At 36.8% G+C, this 23,732-nt stretch overlaps 3 protein-coding genes across 34 annotated transcripts in view; 1 reads left to right on the top strand and 2 right to left on the bottom strand.

Annotated features, from left to right (window-relative positions):
* The window catches only part of LOC127858832 (transforming acidic coiled-coil-containing protein 3-like), a 164,936-nt gene that overhangs the window by 70,122 nt on the left and 71,082 nt on the right, over positions 1-23,732 (top strand). The window lies entirely within an intron of this gene.
* The window catches only part of LOC127858831 (neurogenic locus Notch protein-like), a 43,523-nt gene that overhangs the window by 1,977 nt on the left and 17,814 nt on the right, over positions 1-23,732 (bottom strand). For all 3 annotated transcript variants that reach the window (XM_052396123.1, XM_052396125.1, XM_052396124.1), the window contains 11 exons: positions 12,049-12,122; positions 11,137-11,314; positions 10,491-10,646; positions 10,004-10,206; positions 9,407-9,464; positions 6,958-7,092; positions 6,554-6,688; positions 4,635-4,775; positions 3,805-3,939; positions 2,340-2,480; positions 1,150-1,290 (listed from right to left, as the gene is read on the bottom strand). In XM_052396123.1, coding sequence (XP_052252083.1) covers positions 1,150-1,290; positions 2,340-2,480; positions 3,805-3,939; positions 4,635-4,775; positions 6,554-6,688; positions 6,958-7,092; positions 9,407-9,464; positions 10,004-10,206; positions 10,491-10,646; positions 11,137-11,314; positions 12,049-12,122 — 1,497 coding nt within the window. The remainder of the gene's footprint in view (positions 1-1,149; positions 1,291-2,339; positions 2,481-3,804; positions 3,940-4,634; positions 4,776-6,553; positions 6,689-6,957; positions 7,093-9,406; positions 9,465-10,003; positions 10,207-10,490; positions 10,647-11,136; positions 11,315-12,048; positions 12,123-23,732) is intronic.
* Positions 19,086-23,505, bottom strand: LOC127858837 (grpE protein homolog 1, mitochondrial-like). The gene is made up of 3 exons (XM_052396158.1): positions 23,340-23,505; positions 20,727-20,904; positions 19,086-20,005 (listed from the first exon to the last, which is right to left on the bottom strand). The coding sequence occupies exons 1-3, from the start codon at positions 23,420-23,422 to the stop codon at positions 19,577-19,579; spliced, it is 690 nt and encodes a 229-aa protein (XP_052252118.1). The 5' UTR covers positions 23,423-23,505; the 3' UTR covers positions 19,086-19,576.

The following is a 23,732-nucleotide window of genomic DNA, read 5'->3' as shown; positions in this document are numbered from 1 at the left end:
GAGACGAAAAAATAAACACACAATTGCTAAAACATGCATTTTTGGCAAGAATATGTTCCCTAAAAAATAACATAATATATAAGGATTATCTTCATTAAATAGAACATATTCTACCACTTTACACAATCGCCTATCACCCATGAACGTGAAGGTGGTCATGCGGACATTCTCCCCAAAGTGTTATCATACCGTGCATGGATTTGTTCAGTATTATCGTACCGTGCATGGCTTTGTTCAGTGTTATCATACCGTGCATTCATTTGTTCAGTGTTATCATACCGTGCATTCATTTGTTCACTGTTAACATACCGTGCTTGGATTTGTTCAGTATTATCGTACCGTGCATGGATTTGTTCAGTGTTATCGTACCGTGCATGGATTTGTTCAGTGTTATCATACCGTGCATGGATTTGTTCAGTATTATCATACCGTGCATGGATTTGTTCAGTGTTATCATACCGTGCATGGATTTGTTCAGTGTTATCATACCATGCATGGATTTGTTAAGTGTTATCATACTGTGCATGGATATGTTCAGTATTATCATACCGTGCATGGATTTTTTAAGTGTTATCATACCGTGCATTCATTTGTTTAATGTTATCATACCGTGCATGGATTTGTTCAGTGTTATCATACCGTGCATGAATATGTTCGGAATTGTCGTACCGTGCATGGCTTTGTTCAGTGTTTTCATACCGTGCATGGATAGGTTCAGTGTTATCATACCGTGCATGGATTTGTTCAGTATTATCATACCGTGCATGGATTTGTTCATTGCTATCATACCGTGCATGGATTTGTTCAGTGTTATCATACCGTGCATGGATTTGTTGAGTGTTATCGTACCGTGCATGGATTTGTTAAGTGTTATCATACCGAGCATGGATTTGTTCAGTGTTATCATACCGTGCATGGATTTGTTCAATGCTATCATACCGTGCATGGATTTGTTCAGTGTTATCATACCATGCATTGATTTGTTCAGTGTTATCATACCGCGCATTCATTTGTTCAATGTTATCATACCGTGCATGGATTTGTTCCATGTTATCATACCGTGCATGAATTTGTTCAGTGTTATCGTACCGTGCATGGATTTGTTCAGTGTTATCATACCGAGCATGGATTTGTTCAGTGTTATCATACCGTTCATGGATTTGTTCTTCGCCTGTTCGCATGACCGACAGCAGTCAATCTGTGTCTGTAGATTGTAGCAGTGGCCGTAACCCAGAGTGTCGTTGAACTGGCTCTCGCACTCACGTGGCTTGCTGTCACCATACACACAGCCTGCGGGAGACGACATTTTTATATGAGTCGCGTTCTGAGAAAACTGGGCATAATGAATGAGCGTAAAGTGTCGTCCCAGATTAGCCTGTGCAGTCCGCACAGGCTAATCAGGGACGACACTTTACGATTTTATGACATTTTTCTTTTACATGAAGACCGTTCTTAGCAAAAATCCAATTAAAGCGGAAAGTGTCGTCCCTGATTAGCCTGTGTGGATTGCACAGGCTAATTTGGGATGACACTTTTTGCTCATGCATTTAGCCCAGTTTTCTCAGAACTCGACACTTATATGTTTCTACTGACAAGTACAGGTGTACCGGTATACTGTTTGTTGTTGTGGCGAATCGGTCATTTTATCTTTTGTGAAATTTTTATACTTATTACCTACTATTGCAAACGATCATCCTGCATGCGATTTGTGTCTTAACGTTTATAATTTATAAAAATGGCGATAAAAAATGGACTTTCACATATTTCAAAAACATTGTGCAATTTTTGTGTTCACTTGTATACAAGTAAATAATTTTCAAGAACAACTATTTTGTACACCAACGCGCGAAGCCATAGAACTCTGCCGAGGTAATATTACACTTTACAGGAAGATTATAACAAAGTAAATATGATGATTATGTAAGCAAATTCGAGTTTAGTCATACACATTTACATATATAAGCAAATTATTGTGTAGTGTCCGAATACTGTTAAGTTGACAATGCGCAATAGGCCTAAGGTTTGGAGTCGCACTAAAATGTATCATACTCGTATTTGAAATAATAATTCAATTTATGTATTTGTTAACGTATGAATTAATTTATTTATTTGTTTAATTATGTTTTTTTAAAGTTTTTTTATTAATTTATATTTTTGTATTAATGCATTTATATATGTAATCATTTATTAATTTATTGATTAATTCATTTATTTGCGAAGACTCCCCGTAAAATATCGTCCACATGGGCCATCTATTGACATTACCACTTGACTAGTATCCGAACATACACTTTATTCGGATGTCCAATGTCACTACGCATAGAAAACCCAAATCCTACCACGTGCGTTCTTGTCCTCAATCTTGTGGCACGTGAGACAGCACATGGACCGGATGGCGGTATTGTAGCAGTTCGCTGTGCCCTTGTCGTCTGCCATGTACGCCTTGCAGCGGGCGGGGTCAATGTCGCCGTACTGGCAGCCTGAGGGTGTTACGAGCACGGTAGTTATTTTGCTATGACATCTCTTATTTTAACGAAATGCATGTTTATGATAATAATAAGTACAAGTAAGTGGTTGATGTTAAGCTGTTTTGTATGGGGAAGAATCCTCGGTGTGTCTTAAAAGTTAATTCCAATGTTCATAAGAACTTTTCAGTTTTCTGGCTAAATTTCTAACCATCAATGAAAGTAAGCAGACAATTATGTGATTATTCGTTATTATTAAAAACATAATATAAATAATACATTAATGAGTAGTATGCACGGAGCACTTTGTGAATATTACAAGGGGCACTATGGCTGTCTTAACTTGTGTAAACCAAAGTTTTATCCTTTGATTGTATACTTGATAAGCTACTATACATGGTATTAGCAGTTTTTAAATGTGATATTATACACGTCAAGGTGTCACAATAAGGAGACCATTTAACAGAAAGTCGAAATCCCTCAACGAAGCTTCCGTGTACACGAAATGAAGAGATTTCTAGATGGCACTTATGTTTGACTTCTTTGGACTAAGCGACATATCCTTATCAGAAGACGTGCATTTAGTCACAAACCATGACCGTCAATGCATGTAAAAGAGTGCATGTGTTTGTTATCATAGTCATTTTACAAAATCGCATGTAAAATGTAGCCAATCCTTAGCGTCTGGTAACTCAAACATTCATGTTTGAAGCGCAGCTTACATCATGGCTAATAAACTGCAAAAAATTCTAGATAAGTCTGGTCATAGAGTGTGTTGATGTTTTTTTTATATCTCAAAGTGTCTTAAAACCGTTATAGAAACGCTCCAGATTCGCACTTTGTATCACGCTATTTAACCCATTTATGCCTGGCGTCTAGAAAAAGGACTTTGCAAACAGCATAGACCCAGATTAGACGCCGCACGATGCGGCGTCTCATCTGGGTTTGCGCTGTTTGCTTAAAATAATATCTGTAAAAAATATTCTAAATATCGAAATAAATATACAAGATATCCCTAATTTTGGAAATAAATTGATCAAATGTAGAGGAATGGGAGAGTCCACTCGGCATAAATGGGTTAAACTAATCTCTTCTGTGGTAAAGCTTAAGATGTTAAGACAATGTACCTCCATACACACATCATAAGTAATATTCCCTTTGCAAGCAAAGTAACACATCAGGAAAAACCATGCAAATTCATTTGGACAGTAATTTTATAATTAAACAAAACATCGATATTGCACGACGTTTCATGATTCACTTTCCAAATACTAGACCGGCGTCAAAAACGACCTAAGTTTTATATGCAGCAACGTATCAATCACATGACATCGATTACCTGGGAACCCTTGGTCCCGATAGTTTCGGCATGTCTCGCAGCACTGATCGGCGTACTTGCCGCACACGGTGGCCACGTTGGGCGGGACTACATTCTCGGCGCAGTAGTCCTTCCAGTGGTCGCCGTACTCGCAACCTGTCCATACAGGATAAAGCCGTACATCGGGTCTAGTTTATGCATCGTATGCATCGAAAAGCTGAGGATTTTCAAAAACGCTGTCGAGTCCGTTTCAAGGGTACAACAATTACTCGGTGCCTTTGGAGGGAAATCTGAAGAACGCTCCAACAGTGGGGATTGAACACGTGACCTACCGGTCGTTAGTCGGACACCATATCTACTAAGCAACGGCGACCTCAATAAGTGATAGAGCTGGTGATAAGTAAACGAAGCCAGGACAACATGCGTAAGTAACGATTAAGCAAAAACGCGGTTGATTTCTAATGAAGATATCCAATCGCATGTGTTCCCTCACCCACTGCTTCTACATATATAGAGTTAATTTACGCACATACTCGGAGACCGTTTGGGAAAACGGCATTGTCCGAAATAAGGCGATACTGAACGAAATTTCTTAAAGTTCTTAAACCTAAAATTAAGCTTACATGTATTCAAGCCGTTTTAGTTAGTAACAATAAGTTTATAACAATAACAATTAACCGATTGATTAAAAACACTCGATACAACAATTTTGTATACACGTGTATAAGTGAAATATTGCCTTGCAGAGGTCCGCTTTTCTATAACATGTATTTGCTCTTTGGTCAAACTGCCCACAACAAGAAGCGAGAGTGATGACTCACACAATGGCGGACCGCATGCGGTTTACTCACCGTGGTGGGTGGCGTTGTAGTACTCCGCGCATGAGTCACAGCACTCCGTACGCCGCGACTGGCTATAGCAGTTTCCGGGTCCGTTAGTATCGTTCATCAACGCATTGCACGTTGCCACATTGACGTCACCGTACGGACAGTCTAGATACAAACAACGGAAGGCGAGAAGATACATGCACCCACATTTCATGTATCTACACAATGTCATACGCTTTATAGGTTACTTGAAATATTGGCACCGTCATGAAATGTTACGTTAAGTTTTACGTGAAACAGTGTCTCAGAACGGTTAAGGTTCAGGTCCTGATTTTTTTAAATAGTTTCAAAGGAGACATTAACCGCTCTTGTGTTGCTTTAAACAAGTCGACCATCAATGAGACCTATGTACATATGTGACTGACCACAAATCAAATCTTTAGGCATATGTGACTGATCGCCAGTTATATCAAGCATACATACGTGACTGACCATCAAGGATATCAACATACAACATGACTGACCACCCATGATATCAAAACACATATATGACTGACCACGCATGATATCAATGTACATATGTTATTGACCACCAATGATATCAACATACATATATGACTGACCACCCATGATATCAATATACATGTACATATGTTACTGACCACCAACGATATCAATATCGCCAATTATATCAAACATACATAGGTGACTGACCACCAATGATATCAATACACATATGTGACTGAACGCCAATTATTTCAAACATACATATGTTACTGACCACCAATGATATCAATATACATATGTGACTTGCCACCAATGATATCAACATATTTATATTAATATGCGAAGGCCAATATATAAATTATATTGTTTATATGCAATACTAGTATTCAACTTCAGGCGTGGGAAATTATCAAAGCAGATATTACATTTCACATTTGTTTTAAATATATGACCGTGAATCATATAAACATAATTATTAACATTTGGTCTTTGAGTTGTTGTTTTTTTTCAAATGTTCATCGTCTGTAAACATCGAAATAATCGATTGTTTTGTTGGGGTGTTAATTTATAACAAGTCCATGTTACTAATCTAAATATTTATTAACACACAACAACTATATGAATCTACATGATGAACGTGAGTACTATTCTGGTAGAGACACATGAGGAAGATATAATATAACATCGATTGTGTTGAAAGTGTCAAACCGCCATTTTGAAAAAATGGTTCTTCATGAGGAGTGGATTCTGATTGGCTGTCCCAATTTCAAGATTTGCATGCGATAAATAGCCTTAAAACTGACACCGCCTGAAAGGCTGATTTCTTGTGAAAAAAGTCAACAAACGATGTAGCATGGTAAATACTCGTAATTTAACGAGTTTGCGTAAATTAGAAACACCAAATGAATCATACATAAAAAAGGAAATATGATAAGAATGTATCGAGTCCTCATGAATTACAATATTTACACGTTTTTGTCGCATTTTTGATCAGCAAGACGACGGTGACTGTGTTAAAACTTTTGTCCGTAACGACTGCATCATGTGCGAACGTTCTATCAATGGTTTTCAGTCGATCTCAATACCCACGACTCAAAAAGAGCCTACGCATCTACTATATACATTATTTAATCATAAATCCGCAGACAATGTGTTAAGGTTTGACGCATATGTGAGTTAAACACATGGATAAATACTACTTATCCCATTTATGCCTGGTGGACTCTCCCATCCTTCTAATTTGGATCAATTTATTTCCATAATTAGGGATGTCTAGTATATTTATTTCTATATTTAGAATATTTATAAGAGAAATTCCTTCAAGCAAACAGCGCAGACCTAGATGACACGCCGCATCATGCGGCGTCTCATCTGGGTCTACGCTGTTTGCCAAGACCCTTTTTCTAGACGCTAGGCATACATGAGTTAAACTATACCTGGGTTTCCAGTAGAGCTCAGGTGAGCGCACGTGTCACAGCAATTAGCGGGGTCGTTGAGGCACGTGGTTTTGATGGAGCCGTCTTTCTTCTTAGCCTGACATTCAACGGGCGTGGCGTCACCGTACTCGCAGCCTGTGACATCACATTACAACGCCTATTAAAATCCCGTTGTTATTTACAACGCCCGCTTAACCACACTTGTTCTTTATTTACATATAAGGGAACTAAAAGACGTCTGTTCGGCTTGCAGATGTTGATATAGAAATCGTTTCGTTTATCCACCGTGTTTAAAGTGTTTTTTTTTAAACGTAGAGTAAATAAATTCATTAATTGTGTTTGTGTACAGTTCTAGTGGTGTGATAAATGATTTTTCTTGTCCTACTGGAAAGTCGATCTCTTACCGGAAAAAGACGAATTCTTGTGGCGCAGACACGACGCGCAACATCCGGCCTCGTACTGGGAACAATATTTGCCGATGTTCGGGTACACGACGTTGGCTCTGCAGAACGCCTCGTACTGATCGCCATATAGACAGTCTGTGAGAAGAAATCGGTTTTTATAAATCATGTCAACCTAGACATCAATAAATCAGCAGTAAGGGTTGGAAGCCTGTGGAAAATTTGTAGTCGACAAGTTATTTACGGCGTAGAATGACATTCACTCCTCTTTTTTTAAATCGCACTCCTCTTTTTTCTATCTCGTTCCCAAGACATACTAAATTAAGAGAACGACTAACAAACACGTGGGAACGAGTTAGCTATGTCGTGGGAACGACTTATTAAGTCGAGGGAACGCGATAGCAAAAGAGAGCATTGCAAAACTAAATAACAGAGGAGTGTTATTAAATTTGAGCGACGCAGGACATAAAGGAGGGATGCATTAAACAAAAGAGGAGAGAACTATCTCGAGTGAACGACTTAGCTAAGTCGTTCGTTCCCGCGAGTAAGTCAGCCAATCAAATGGTTTGTTATATGCCAGCTATATATATATATCCCTATATATATATTAGGGATGTCAACGAATATCCGAATATTCGGTCCCGGACCGAATATTCGGATACTGTTTTCAGAATCGAATATTCGGAAGAAAAAATAAAAAATCGAGTAATTTCAAAGACTTTGTATTCGTAAAATTTGCTTCAAACATTGTCAAAAAAGTTGTTCCTCGTGTCATAATGTTTATTCCGGTAGGCGCGATAATGCGTCGCTATGGTGATGACAGTATACCGGTCATAAATCCCGCTTAAAGCCAGACACTTTGTGTCAAACGCTTACAGCCAGACACTTTGTGTCAAAATTATGATAGGTGCAAATCGCGTCGGCAATCAAAACACCAACCTGCACTTGATCCAATGACTCGAATTACATTTAAAATTATCAAAGATTAAATGAGTAAAGGAAAAGCCAACTTTGTGTCAAAAACAAATAAGACCGTATGGCAATTAAAACACCGACCCGTCTTGAACTAATAACTCGAATTACATTTAAAATGATCAAAGATTAAATGAGTAAAGAAAGAGCCGACTTGGTGTGAAATATATATATATATATATATATATATATATATATATATATATATATATATATATATATATATATATATATATATATATATATATATATATATATATATATATATATATATATATATGTGTGTGTGTGTGTGTGTGCGAACAGAATATTTGCACATGTTACGCACAATTTGATTGGCTGACTCGTTTTGCACTCCTTTTTTTCTTTCACGTTCCCTAGACAAAGTAAGTCGTTCGCACGACATATAAACTCGTTCCCACGAGTTAGTAAGTCGTTTCCTCAGGTAAGTTTGTCGTGGGAATGAGATAGAAAAAAGGAGTGCATTTCAGAAAGAGAAGTGTATGCCACCATCATGCCACCGTAGTTATTTAAACTGCTTCAGGAAATATTATGTGAGATGATTTCGACCTTTACAAATAAATCATGGCTGAAGATGTCATCCGTATGAGAAATGCTTTGCCGCCCATTCAATGCTACATACGGTGAAGTGGGTGTTTTACTGATGCGTCGGACTTAGCTAAAGAAACTTCAGCGTACAGTTTATATAGTATTGACAGACCTGTATAAAGTCGCGCCAGTCAAAAATCATAAAAAGCGACATTTAAAGTTATGGTAGCCAGAACTACGTCGGACTAAAATAATTTGTTATTGCTTTTAAAGGGATCTTTTCACGCTTTGGTAAATTGACAAAATTGAAAAAAGTTGTTTCAGATTCGCAAATTTTCGTTTTAGTTATGATATTTGTGAGGAAACAGTAATACTGAACATTTACCATGGTCTAATATAGCCATTATATGCATCTTTTGACGATTTTAAAACCTAAAAATTATAAAGCGTTGCAACGCGAAACGATTGAATAATTTGGAGAGTTCTGTTTTTGTCGTTAAATTTTGTGAAACTACGAAGATTGCTTATATAGGGTATAAAATACTTCAAGTATATATACTCGGCGGAATAGCTCAGTAGGCTAGAGCGTTTTTACTTCAGGACTCGGCAGGACTCCAGGGGTCACTGGTTCGAAACCTGGTCCGGGCAATGTTCTTTTCCTTTCTTTTAATTTTATTCTTGATTTTTTACTGGAGCTTTTACGATCCAATGTTTACATTTATCGATATAAAGCATTTAATGAATAAGTTAAAAAATGCCAAAATCTGTGAAAAGGCCCCTTTAAGGGTTAACAATGTAAACAAAAGATTGAAAGAGTAATGGAATATGCTTTTATGGTTTATTAATGCCAAATGTGTAAGTTTTTGTAGTGTTGAATGATTTGAATATTTTTTCTAAACCTAACACTTTATACTTAATGTTTCAACATTACCCGCTACTGGATCGACTGACGCTAAGCTGGAGTTGACACATCGACCGGATACGCACCACTAAAATCATTACATTTGAAATTATATCGCATATAACATTAGAAATCAACCCATTTATGCCTAGCGTCTAGAAAAAAAGCCTTGGCAAACAGCGTAGACCCAGATTAGACGCCGCATGATGCGGCGTCTCATCAGGGTCTGCGCTGTTTGCTTAAAGGAATTTCTGTAAGAAATATTCTAAATATAGAAATAAATAAACTAGACATCCCTTATATTGGAAATAAATTGATCCAATTTAGAAGAATGGGAGAGTCCACTAGGCATAAATGGGTTAAACATGCGGGGATGTTCACTATCAAAACATGTATGTGCACTTATAGTCGTTACAACAGAAAATTGTCATAGTTTTGACAACCATCTTCTCCACGATTTTCGCTTTGAGCGCTGGGGAGGGGACGTCTAAAGCATTCCCACTCTCGTTGATAGGTTCTCAATTAGTATCAAATGTACTCTGTATATTGTTGTTTAATGTCGGCACTTTGACGGAATTGTTATTATGGTAGCGTTAATATCAAATTCATGACAAATGACTATCGGACCTTGCCGCTGGCGCACGGGACGCCGTCCCCGGCAGGAAATGGATCACACGTGAGTTTGGTGGGGTTAAAGCAGCGCATGCTCAGACAGATACCGGAGTAGTCGCGATTGCCGTAGTTACTGTCCGTCTGGCAGAAGTACGACTTGAGTCCGAAGATGGACTTGCAGTCGTCGTCGGCGCTTAACGTAGGTCCGAAAAACGAGTCTGTTGACGTAAGGTTAGCGTCGTTGACTGTTGTAGCATGCATACATTATCGACATATGTTATATAACAATTATTATTCTAGTACTGCAATAATGAGATTTAAATTTTGTTGTAAATACATTTTTGGGCGATTGTCAAGGTAATTGATATATTGTGTGCAGTTTGTTTTAATAAAAACGGATATTTAACTGAAGAGATTAACTTGATATGACTTAAGACGGTACATATGTAATAAAAATTCCATTTTTTTTTTAAACTGGGTTATTTTTTTTAAATTCCCTTACCTGGAGTACTTCTGTTGAACGCCGCACAACTCTCGCAGCACCACGTGTTCCCTACTTCCGGTAGCAGACATAAGCTCGGCCGCATAGCAAACAGCTCCTGGCAGTTTTTGCCCATCAGAACATCCGGATTTTCGGAATCGCCCAACGGGCACGCATCTTGAACAATAAACTCAAGATCAAAACAAATCAGTTGGCATTCAACAGGTAGTTTCGAATTAAAATGAGTTTTAGAAATGAAGTAAACGAATCTTAATAAGCGTGCTAATGCTTGAACATATTCGTGGTCTGGAAATAGCTAACACAATATGTAATTTTTTCTTAACATCAAATTCTGTTCCTGATTTCATGGTGTTTAAAAACATATGGTACTTAAGTAAAATAAACCTTAGTGTGTTGAGTAGTACACAAATAAAACATATTAAATGTTGTAAACTATTTGTAAACAGAAGACCAAAATGCCTGGGTCGCCCACTAACCCGAGAGAGCAAGTTTGAGCGAGAACACACATTCTGAGCAAGTTTTATGAAGATTGGGGAAAACGTGACACATATAAATTGACCTATTGGCCATGAGCAAGGTACCCTCAAATAGGCTACATGGAATAAAACAGAGCTATGGCAACGATTCCACAACGCCGTGCCAGTACCGGAAGTGACCCGAGCGTTCCTATTAACGCTGCAACTGTGCGCGTTACACCATTTTCCGTTGCCGCATAGCGTGCCGTCTGGCGGAGGAATGCTGAACATGCACTTTTCGAAGAGTTGTCCGTCGTCGTAACAGTAAAGGGACGCGCATGCGTATTCGTAACCGGTTCTGTACTGTTTCTGAAATGGCATTGTCACGTGATCATGTTATTTTCACTCAAGAGTTGATATTTGCACAATGTTTTTACTTTCGAAATATGATCAGCCAGTTTTCAATGTCATAAACTGATCTTAAATTAAAGGCACTTTACCACGGTAAGATTATTTTACTATTCTTTTCACATAAAAGTTGTAACATGCATAACGAGGACATTCGACCTTCCGTAACCATTCTAAGACTGAATTTGCTTTCTGATTCACAGCCACGATTGTTTTAAGCGATTTGGAGTTTAATGCGTTTTTTATTGATTTGTCAATCACCGGAATTTTGGTAAACGACATTCGTTCTTCCGATAATCTTTTTTTCATAGGAATGACGCGAAGGGCAAAGTCAGCGAACAAATAACGAATTGATTTTTTAGAACAATTTTGATTGGACGATTGGGAAACAACAGCCAATAACATCGGTCGTAAAAAAAAGTTCATATCCAAGCGTTTTGGATCCTAGTGTAATATGTAAAGAGGTTTCGAAATTTTAGTTTTTCGGGCCGCTGATGAAATTAGCCGCTGATTCTAACTTATCCCTCCCAATCGCAACCCCATTTTTCTCCTATGTACATGAATCTCTGAACTGACCACTGGAATAAACAGATCCGCGGAAGTCTTTACTTATTTTGAACATCCAATAACACTAGAACAATAGGTCGTATGTGAGGATTTGAAACGAGCCCCAGGTCCAAACATACGCTTCTTACCCTGCAGAGGTAGGAGTTGTTGTTGTACGTCTGCTGGCAGTATCCGTCCAGGGTGACAAACTGGCCGGCGGCTCCTGAAAAAATAAAAGCGATGAGAGCACCAAAATGCAATTTTTTTTCTCAGATCGCAGGTTGGTGTAACATTGACTAAAATAATGTCTTTTCACACAAATAACGTGGCTTCAAGTTGTGGACGGGTCGAAATACCGGTAGTCGATAATGCACATGGGTTGAGAGGCATCGAATGTAACGTTAGTGCTTAACCCATTTATGCCTAGCGTCTAGAAAAAAGGCCTTGGCAGACAGCGTAGACCCAGATGAGACGCCGCATGATGCGGCGTCTCATCAGGGTCTGCGCTGTTTGTTTAAAGGAATTTCTGTAAGAAATATTCTAAATATACTTAAGAAATAAATATTGTAGACATCCCTTATTTTGGAAATAAATTGATCCAATTTAGTAGGATGGGAGTCCACTAGGCTTAAATGGGTTAAACTACAGAGTAAGAAACGATATTCAACAGTCTGAAGAAATTCAACAAAGAAATACAGCATTTGTCTGGCGCCGAAACATGGGACAAACGGCATCCGTCATTATGAAATAATCGTTTACAAAACAATCAAATTACAGAATCTATAGCCATATTCGTGAATCTTATTGTTCTAACACGCATCAATCTTGCAGTTGCACATGTTGGTCTTATCAGTTATACTACCTGAATACTAGTATTACCTCGCAACATAGAAACACACATTTATATTTGTATAAAAGGCATCTGCCGAAGGTGTAATTAAGCACAGCAAAACCAGCAGAACGTTTACTTTACCAAAGTGCCAAGTTTGCCAATCGTAAAATATTTAAATTTATTTATTTGCTTGTACAACCAAACCTTTAGTCACTGCAGAGCTCTAACTCTAATATAATAATATCGGTTTTAGGTAGAATCTGTTTATTTTCGGGAAACAAATTCAGACGTGTTTGTTTGTTTTTAACAGTAAATATTTTCAAAAATAGTGTTTGGTCAGAATGGTTATCAATCGACACAAATTTTTCCAAGACATTGTGTTCTTTACATTAAATACAGCTGACTCGCTGACAGAACAAAAATGGAAGTGTACATCGTTGTACTTTTTATTGTTATAAGTATTGATTAAAAGTTTTTTATTGAGGTAAGCCTGTCATTTATTCCATTTTATTTCATGACTCCTTGTATAGCACAAATAGTGTCATCGTGCGTATCTTTAGTTTCAGCTGTAATCGATAGTTCCATAAATGTGGCTTACCGGGTATTCCTTCACGAAAACGACTCCATCTTGGACGTAAGTTCCAACTAACCGCACTTAAACCCGGTAAGCTCGCGTATACGCATGCCCCCGCCCTCCCCCCTCTCCCCTCTAAGCAGGAGTTTGGACGCCATTTTGTTGAGAGGTTGTCGCGAAATCGGTTTATTCGGCGTAGCTTTTCACCTTACCTGACCTTTGTAAGTGTCCAATATGAATAAATTTCAAATAAAATTTCCCGCGGCTAGACACGAATGAATACACTTTATTTATTCCATTGGCCGAATTGAGCATAATCTCCCAGAACAGTGGAAACATGACCGCGTCTTTGTAATATAGCATGTAACCCTGTTTTACTGCGTCTTCAGCATGAAACAATTTTATCTCTAATGAAAAGGATTGATTGATAGAACAGTTTTACACTCAACTCTTGTCATCAATACAGTTTGCGTGTGCCCCTTTATATTCAGAGGATTGTCAGCGCCAGAGTGTTTGTACTTAAAGGCTATGTTCTCATATTTAGTTATTACTTCCATATTGCTGTTTGTGTACTAGTATATTTAAGTTCATAACAGTATCGTTTTTCCCTATCCTGATATTCGTTTTGGCCAAACCATTTTTAATTGTTTTCGAAATTGATCATTAAACATGTAAAAGTATAAAGTTTAAAACAAACCGTCCGATCGTCCCAGCAGTGGAAGTGTTACCTCAATATAATGCATTGCATTCCAACCCGCAAGGTATCAGGGTCAGTTCGTGGCCATTTAAATAATCGTTGTATAATATAGACGCTATCGCGTGAACTAGGTGAACTGGAATTTTCTTTAGACCAAAAATATGTTAAATGAAGATATTCGTCGATATAATTACGGTATGTCAATAATAGATTTGTTATAATACAATACCATGATAAATATTATTTTTGATAAATTAAACAAAAATTATTCAACCATATTGACCAATGTATTAAGCATGAGCGCGATAATGTTCGATTCTGCATGTTAATAATCGAATCAAATAGCAAATGCCCGACAAACCACTAAAACAGGTTTGTTCGAAGAGCGCGCGTATAAATATTTAAAATATGAACGGATACTGTGGCCGGTTGACTTCCATTCTTCTTTTGGTTTCCTGTTTTGTATCTATAAATTTATGATCAGCAATATGTAATACTGTAAAATAAGCTGCGAAAACTCCACGTAACATCCCGTACTGCTTGTGATGAAGCTAAGAATTGCACAGAAAAATACATTTGCTATCTTTGATCTCATTCATTGAACTCTTTACCTTTCACCAGCTCCAATCACAATCAACGCCGTATATCGTTTTGTCCCCTACCGGTTTCACCGGAGGGGACTTATAGTTTGCGCTCTGTGCGTCTGTCTGTCACACTTTTCTGGATCCTGCGATAACTATAAAAATCTTCATATTTTTTTCATGAAACTTGAAACCTGGTCAGATGGAAATATGGAGATTATGCACGTCTTTTCATTTTGTTCCTACGTCAAGAATTCTGGTTGCTATGGCAATAAATAACAAAAATAAAACAATTCTGACAATGGTGGAGCCTTTAGGGGACATATATTGCGTTCAATTTTTATTGTGTTTTCTCTCTGACAGGCGTTTCTTGTTTGATCTATTTTTTAGCAGTCACATAAACAACCAAGCTATGTAATATGGATCTTATTATTGCTGCCTCTTCCTGTATTTGCGCGATGATGATCTGAAATATTAATTTCATGACGCTATATTCTTAAATCTTTTTCTATAAAAAAAGGAATGTAGTTGACACTTGTTCGTAGTTTCATTTCATCGTTCCTCAAAAAGTTGTAACTGTCTTGCTCTGGTATCTTTCCTACCATTGAGTAATTAAATGGTAATTAAATGGTTATTTACACTTAAATGTATCATGAATATTGCTGGGTCAAGTGTGAAGTTGAGCGCTCTAAAACCGGTTTAAACTCCCAAATGCTTTGCATTGACCGTTCCAAGGCGGTGACCCCAGCTTTATTCTTATATGTGTTTATATTGTTTTGAACTGTGCTGTTTTTGCTGTTTTTTGTACTGTTTTGGCAATCGGTCACTTGCCTTAAATAAAGGACCAACTAATTGTATATAATACGAATTCAATACTGCTCCAGCTGCTGGAGTTTCACTTCTTTATATTGGCAATAATCTTGTTTAAAGATATTTCTTGTTTTCAGATAAATAGGAAAATCGACATGTAGCCGAAATTATGATATTGACAAGCTGGAAACGAAAAACAACCAGTTCGTGACCTTGATTTTTTACTATTTATAGTAACATTATGTCTCATTACGCATTATTACGCAACAAATAGTAAATATTTCGTTAATTATAAGGAAGATTATACAACCATATGGATTCCGTCCACAAGTCATTTAAAGACTAAATATATATTCTACTCACGCGTTTCAATACTTTCATCGATCCAATTCGTGTGACCACCCGATACAAATAAAATTCCGAAGGCCACCAGAGTCAAGAAATTGTCGAAAATGCACGCCATTGTTTATTTACGCTATTTGTTCAAAATTTTAGAATGTCCGAGATGTTGTACTTTCTCTATATATAGCGATGTTTTGTAATGAAACTAGATAAGGATTCATTGACATTAGTTGACCACAGTTGAATCATAACTGGCTTATCTCGTACGGTAGTAAACAACGGAGATACAACGATCTGGTACTGTCGTTTTACATGTGGAATCATAACTGGCTTATCTCGTACGGTAGTGAACAACGGAGATACAACGATCTGGTACTGTCGTTTTTCATGTGAAATGCTCGTATGTTGTTCGGGGCACTGACGTAACACGCTGTCCATAAAAAGCCAGTTTTATGTTATCACCAAAGTTAGGAGCGCTGTCGCAGACGTCTGGAACCATTCACTTTTTTTCGCATCGCTTATGACGTAATGAGATCGTGATCGTAAAAAATTGCCATTGGAACATGTGACATTTATACCGAACACGATAAACAAAACAGCCTTAACAAGAGCTCCGCGGTTGGAGATAGATGCCCCCCCCCCCCCCCCTCAAACAGGGCTTTGACACAGGATTGTTTGCAACAAAACTGACCAGAAGAGTTAATCTGATCATATTAGTGTGACCTAGCCACTTAAATAATTAAGTTGACACAGACCTATGCACTTCTGTTGAATCATGGTTATAGTAAATGGGATGATAATATTATAGTATTATAACTAGAGATGTCACGATGATCGAATTAATTCGATATATCAATACTTAGCAATATATCTGGCAATTAATCAGGCGCCATGGTGGAGTCGTTGCTGATGTTCCCATGGAAATAATGCGAACGTATACTTTCCAATGTATGTGCGAAAAATCAGGCCGATCGGTCAATCCGCTCACGAGTCATCAATCGGACATGATTTTCATATTCAATATCACAGCGACTTTGATCATTGACAAATTCCAATAGGGATTATCTACTGTTCACGGTCAATGCATCTGCAAAGTATGGACCCATCACTCAATCCATTGATGACATATCGAACGGAAACCAATTTGACACTTAATGTCACAGTGACCTTGACATTAAAACTAGTGACCCCACTTTCAATCAAAAGGGTCATCTTCTGTCCAAGGCAAATGCACATGTGAAGTATAAAGCCAATCGGTTAATTATTCGACGATTTATAGATTGGAAACGATATTCACTCTTATTGTGACAGTGAGCTTGTGACCCCCAGTTGCAATAGGAGTCATCTTCTGTCCAAGGCAAATGCACATTCGAAGTATCAAGCCAATCAGTGAATCAGTTGACGAGTTATTGATTGGAAATGATTTCACACTTAGTGTGACCATGACCTAGTGACCCGAATTTCAACAGGGGCCATCTACTGTCCAACGCCAATGCACATGAGAAGTATTAGGCCAATCGGTCCCGCAGTTCACGCGTGATTGATCGGAAACAACTTTCACTCTTAATGTTACAGTGACCTGATCTTTGACCTAGTGACTCCAATCTCAATAGGGATGATCAATTGGCAAAGACCAATGCAAATGGGAAGTATAAAGCCATTTGGTCAATCCGTTCACAAGTTATTGATCGGAAATGGACTGGTCTACAAACAGACCGAACGACATCCAGCAAAACAATATACCCCTTCTTCTTCGAAGGGGGGCATAATAAAGACGATGCAACGGATGTCTTCCAATTGAGGTAAGACAGTTAGAGACAACTACTGTGGATGAGTTTGAGGGTCAAGACTCCAAAATGTCCGACATGACTCCCTGCCAAAACCTTATAGTAACAATTGAAGCAATACGTTTTAACCGCCCTGTATATCTTTTTAGGGACTCTGTGATGAAAAGTAGATTGGCTTATACCATACAAATGTATATATTGCATATAACTAGAAGTGTTCTACAGTAAAGGAAAGTTTAACCAATCCAATCAATAAAATTTGGTGAAATTTTTAACTTGAGTTTTCCATCTTAGCTATACATAAAGCTTCTTATGAAACCTTAAAGGGACCTTTTCACTGATTTTGGCAGATTATTGAAGTTTGTCATTTACTGCTTTATATTGTTAAATGTAAACATTGGATCTAAAAAGCTCCAGTAAAAAACAGATAAAATTAAAGAAAGAAAAAAAGTAACTCTCAACTGGGCTCAACCACTGACCCTTGGAGTAAAAGTCTATCGCTTAGATCACTCAGCCATCTGTGCTCAAACAATAATGGATGTATTTAATATATTATATAAGCAATACTTGTAGTGTTCCAAAATATAACTACAACAACAGAACTCTCCAAATGATTCAATCATTTTGCGATGCAACACTTTATAATTTTCAGGTTTTTAAATCGTCAAAAGATGCACAAAATGGATATTTTATAGCATGGTAAATGTTCAGTATAACTGTTTCCTCACAAATATCATACCTTCAACGCAAATTTGCGAATCCGAAACTCTTTTTATTTTGTTAATTTTCCAAAAACTGAAAATGCCCCTTTAATAATCCCTTATTTCTACGAAATTCTATTCTCTGACTACTTAGTATTTATGGTTTGCATATTTTTAATGTTTTTTAACAAATAAATATTACAATGTTTGTAACAAATAAATATTACAATGTTACAGATTTTATTATGGCATAAGCAGCAAACAATGGACTTCACAGGGAAAATTAAATCCGAAATGAACACCTTAGTTCTTCTTAAAAGTAGATTCTTCTACAATTCATGAATACCTGCCCAAATCACCTGTTTATATATAGACAGCTTTATTTCATCACTATTTATAGCAACTAAAAACACAATCGCCACAACTCCCTGTAAGTCGCAATTAACAGACATCACAGACAAAATACTCAAAGTAGCACAGGAAAACTATGTATCATCCACGTCAGTGCTATACCCCAGGAATAATAGCGTTCTTGACTGTATCCACATCATCATCATCATCATCATTATCATCAGTGAACTATTCAAAGAATACAAGCGTCATGAATATGATCTATAGAATAAAACGACACTGTATAAATCATCATCATAAGAAGTGGGTGCAACAGCATCTATAATTTGTAATACAATTGTTTTTTTGGGGGACATTTTGCTCATGACATGGCCAGTATATTATACTCACCATGAGCAACAGATGCAAAAACGATATCCAACATATTATAAACACTATTATCTATATGATATCATAATAACAAGTTGCAGTATCATTTTCACTGTATGGATGAACATTGAACAACAGAGAGCACTGGTAAACATTCATTTTAAGTTTATGCCTTTTCTTCTACATCAAACATTTCAATGTTCACATTTACAAATATGTTTATGAATTTTTTAATACTTCATACTGTTACATGTACGGTCTAATACATGTGTAGCAAGATCAGAGGGTTAAGTATACAACAACCTACGTCATTCATACCAGTTACCTCAATGTCAACAAGGTGAAGTGAAACTGTTTCATGAGTCACATTCTTCAACAATTCTGTACAGTTACCATAAGATTAAGAGAATTGAGATTTTACAAAGAACTCCTTTGAAAACTTTACTTTTGTTTACTTTTTGAAGGTCCAATGTTGAATGAATGTCTGAGTACCTGCTGTTTATACGTTATAAACAAATATCTCAGAATATACAAAATAACATTTTTTTGTATTTAAAGGGTTAATTCCATTTTCTCAGTATTTGTTTTTATAGTTAGGACAGTCACATTATGGTCTCCCAATTATCAATCAACTCAGGACTTGAACACGCCTACAGTTGCTGGTCTAAGGGTGCGCTCGTGCAGCTTAAACCCAGTTTTCTGACACAGGGCAACAGTCCCTCCTTCATTATCGGCCCCCTTGGGCACTTCAAACAAGGCTTCATGAATGTATGGATCAAACTTTTCCCCAACGCTGGGCACAATCTTAACAAGTCCATGCCTCCCAAAGACCTTTAGCAACTGCTCATTGGTCATTTTGAGTCCATTAAACATGGAGTTCAAATGCTCGTTCTTAGATAGTTCTTCCTTTGGAACACTTTGGATTGCTTGGTCAAGAATATCAGCCACTACTAGGAGGTCCTTGCTGAATCCTTGAATGCCAAACAGTTTCATGTCGTCAATCTGTTTCTTCATCCTCATTCGAGTGTTCTCTATTTCTGCCAAGGCCCTCTTGTACTTGTCCTTGAAAAAAGAATACCATTTAAAACAATACCATTTATCAAATAAAATCATTGAAACAAATGTATATTACTTTGCAGGATCTTTGTCACTGCATTTTGAAATCAAAGGAGAATCAAAATCTTCAAGTTTATCAGTTCATCAATTTCAATGTCATCCCTCTTTAAATTTCCATACAATAAAAATGACAGTTTGTTACAAACATTTAACTAAAAAGAGTAGAGAGTGCTCAGAAAGGCGAATTCTATTTGGTCAATGTCAAAATCTGATTTTACCTTCTTTATTAAATTAATCTGAAGTTGTAGTGTCAAACTATATCTTTGATTAATGTACTTTTTTTAAATTCTATGAAATGACTGACCACTGAGATACCGATCTGACAGCCATTCATTCAATTTCTGAATCTTTAACCCTTTACCACTTAGAAACGTATTTTGACGCATTTGCAGTCCCATAGAAAGTTACATCTAATTAAAGACCTTTCTTACTATATTCAAGTTTCAAAGGCTTCATTTCAAACCCTAAGATACTGATGAGTAGCAAACAGCACAAAACCTTAACAGACTGTGAGTTAGTTGCAGGCTGTTCTGGTTTAATGCTGTTTGCACATAGCCATTTTCACTTTGCTTCTGAGTGGGAAAGGGTAAATTACCAATTATTACTTTAAATAAAACATAATCTGTATTGATTTAATGACCACAAACATGTCTCAATAAACTCTTACATCTACAACACTTAGATCCTCTTTAAGTTTCTTGTTTTCTGCAACCAATTTTTCTTTTTCTTCAACAAATTTCTTTTCCAAATCTGAGACAGAAGGTCCTTCAGCGCTTTCCACCTTCACTTCTGGTGCGGGTTTGTTGTTCTGTGTTGATGTGGTGCAAAACCTTTGCAGAAGGGGGCTAGAAAAAACAAAACAACTATTTTAAACTTCATAATTGTGACAAATTCAACAGCAAAAAACCTTTTTTTAAGTAAGATGTGTGTGACTGAAAATGTCAGACAATTAAATAATGCACACCTTTATTAGGGTGACCTCACAATTGTTTAATGCTAAACTTTAAAAGAGACTTTGGTTGGATTGATAAATGAATCAAGGTATGTTTTCTATGCCAGATCATTTAATACTTTACAACATAATTCTTCAATTTCTTGCAACATGAGGTCGCTAGTGTATTATTTACAAATGCCTTATTGTTTCTGACCGCTGTTTAACAAAATTGTTTTTATTATTTTATGCCAGTGAACAGGGCTCGACACTAACGGTGGTCTGTTGACCCGGGGTCAGTAAAAAATACGGAGGACCAGTAAAACTAGAAATTTGGTTTATCCGTCGGACCAGTTAAAAATCCTGGCCGGCTTATTGTGAAATACTGGTGGAAAGCCGTTTTCATCAATAAAACAACTTTATATGTTCATAATAAACTGATAATTTCATCATTATTTTATGGGCCGACTCGAGACCGGGATGAAAAATAGCAACATATTGGAAATTTTTTTAGATGCCGGGATGACATAAACCTGTTGTCGGATCAAAAAATCGATTTGCATTACGCAAATGTCTCTGGACTTCGCCGTGATACACAAATTAACATAAAATCCGATCCGTTTGGATTGAGAAATTAACAGAATGGTATTTATTATTTTGAAAAAGCAGCAATAATCAGCATTTTATCGATCTTAGTACCATCAGAATATACTTTGTTTACCGTGCGAATTTACACTGGAGAGCGCCGAAAAATGTTTTTATATTGCCGGAGAATAAACATGCGTATTTCAAGATAACAAGTTTTCACGATGTGGAATTTCATTCCGGGGGTGGTTGAACCTGTTATCTCCGCCTAAAAACCCTAAAACTAATGAAGAGAAGCTTGAAGTACAGCAAATACGAAACGGATGAGAGATAGTTCAGTAGATAGTATAGTTTTCTTTATATAAATGCGCAATACATTGTGGATAGTCCGGAAAGTTAATTGAAATTTAGGTAAAATAACATAGATAGTGTCGGACCACTTAAAATCTTGGAGGACCAGTAATTTCTGAAAGCTGGTGGTCCTTTGGGTCAGTAGGTAAAAAAGTTAGTGTCAAGCCCTGGTGAACGAATGGCTCATTATATAGTATTAACATGTATCATTAGAATCATTAACAAATAAGTTAGATTAAAAGTTGAAATTACCATGAGGAAAGTCAGCACAATGGATATTGATATATATGCTGTGGTAATACCTTGATGAACCTCATGTGCAAAAAAGTTTTTTAGGAATCAACACCATTTCTTTAATGCAATGCTGTGGTTGATAAGTCCGAGGGGAGGACAATTCTGTGGACTAATTTTTGGATGCCAAAATTTGCATAACGGGGTGACAACCATGTTAAACAAACTTATTTTATCTATCTATTTTAAATGTATACTCAAACCCGGTTAACTCGCGGGTCAGGTTGAGTTGTGGTATTTCATTAGCGCCCTCTGGATTTTGTTTATAAACAAACCTGTGTGACCTTCTTGTCAAATCTGACAAAACATCTCTCGCTACAGATTATAATTGATTTTTGGTATTTAAATGTCTTAAAACTCAGACTTCAACAATATTTGAATTGTTATAGTTCAGTTAATTGTCGTAACAAAAAAATACGACATTGCTTGAAAATATCTGAGCTATTTATTTTATTTGATGTCTTAAATTCCATATATTTAAATTGTTATATACTTTATTGATTGTTACTGTAAATGGTATGTCAGAGCTTTGATTATGCATGTTTAATTTAAAATTGGTGCTGTTTAAACTAATTACCTAACCACGAATCAACTGGGAGAAAAAATAAACAACAATGGCGGACAGTGGTGTTGGATTTGTTTTTACGGCAGTTGATATTAAAGGATTTTCGTCATAAAAGACAGTTGTCCAATAAAGTTAAGTTAAACATGATTGTCCTTTAAATCATTTATCTGATATATGAAGAACGTTTCCAGACACAAGTGAATAATCCTCAAGTACGGCGAGTCAACCGTGTTGCAGTATATGTATGCTATGACCTTGGTTAGTTGGTTTCATAACTAGTCGTTCTGGAAATAATCAATCCTTATATAACCACAATTAGTGTAAATACTTAATGGTTAGCTTTTATTAGAAAATTTCATTTTGAGAAAGGAGAACCACACACTTTATTGCGATCGAATAATGCTTGTTAAAAAATAGAAACTTGACGGGGAAAAATGTCGCAATATTTCACGCAATTTCGCGACACAAACGATTAACACTTAACGAAGTAAATTAGAAACGAATCGTCTTATATATTGTCCTTTAAGAATATCATTAACAAATGAAGTAAACAATACCTCGAATTTGCATATTCTCCATTGAAACATCGATAAATCTTCGAGAATCGTGCTAAACTCCTGCCACTTGCGGGCGCAGCCATTTTGATGAATGCAGTGTGAACACTTCGGATTTTATCCTTCGTCTGACGTATAAGGTCATTTAGGTTACACACCACCACTGTATTTTGGATTGCAGCATACGGTATTTGTGTCCCTAGATGTCGCTTCTCGACTGACAGCAACGTAGTCAGGTTTGGGGGTTGGCATATTGTTTTTACAGGAAACTAAGCGGGGTGTTTACTATAGAGATTTGTTATTTTACAGATGTGTATATAATACTTCAAATTGAACTTCTAGTTCCACTTCAACGAGCACATACATAATGGTAGTACCGTATACAGGATCGGGCAA

The sequence above is a fragment of the Dreissena polymorpha genome, chromosome 14 (assembly GCF_020536995.1).
Source record: "Dreissena polymorpha isolate Duluth1 chromosome 14, UMN_Dpol_1.0, whole genome shotgun sequence".
Classification (NCBI taxonomy): Eukaryota; Metazoa; Mollusca; class Bivalvia; order Myida; family Dreissenidae; genus Dreissena; species Dreissena polymorpha.
Note: the sequence above shows the minus strand (reverse complement) of the source record. Positions and strands in the feature narration are given on the sequence as shown.

Bases quoted from the DNA above. Each gene is read 5' to 3' on its own strand.
- LOC127858837 (XM_052396158.1), bottom strand. From the start codon at position 23,422: ATGGCTGCGCCCGCAAGTGGCAGGAGTTTAGCACGATTCTCGAAGATT. The intron at 20,905-23,339 runs GTATTGTTTACT...TGTTTTTTCTAG, and splicing joins GGAGAATATGCAAATTCGAG to CCCCCTTCTGCAAAGGTTTT. The intron at 20,006-20,726 runs GTAAGAGTTTAT...TCTTTTTTCAAG, and splicing joins AGGATCTAAGTGTTGTAGAT to GACAAGTACAAGAGGGCCTT.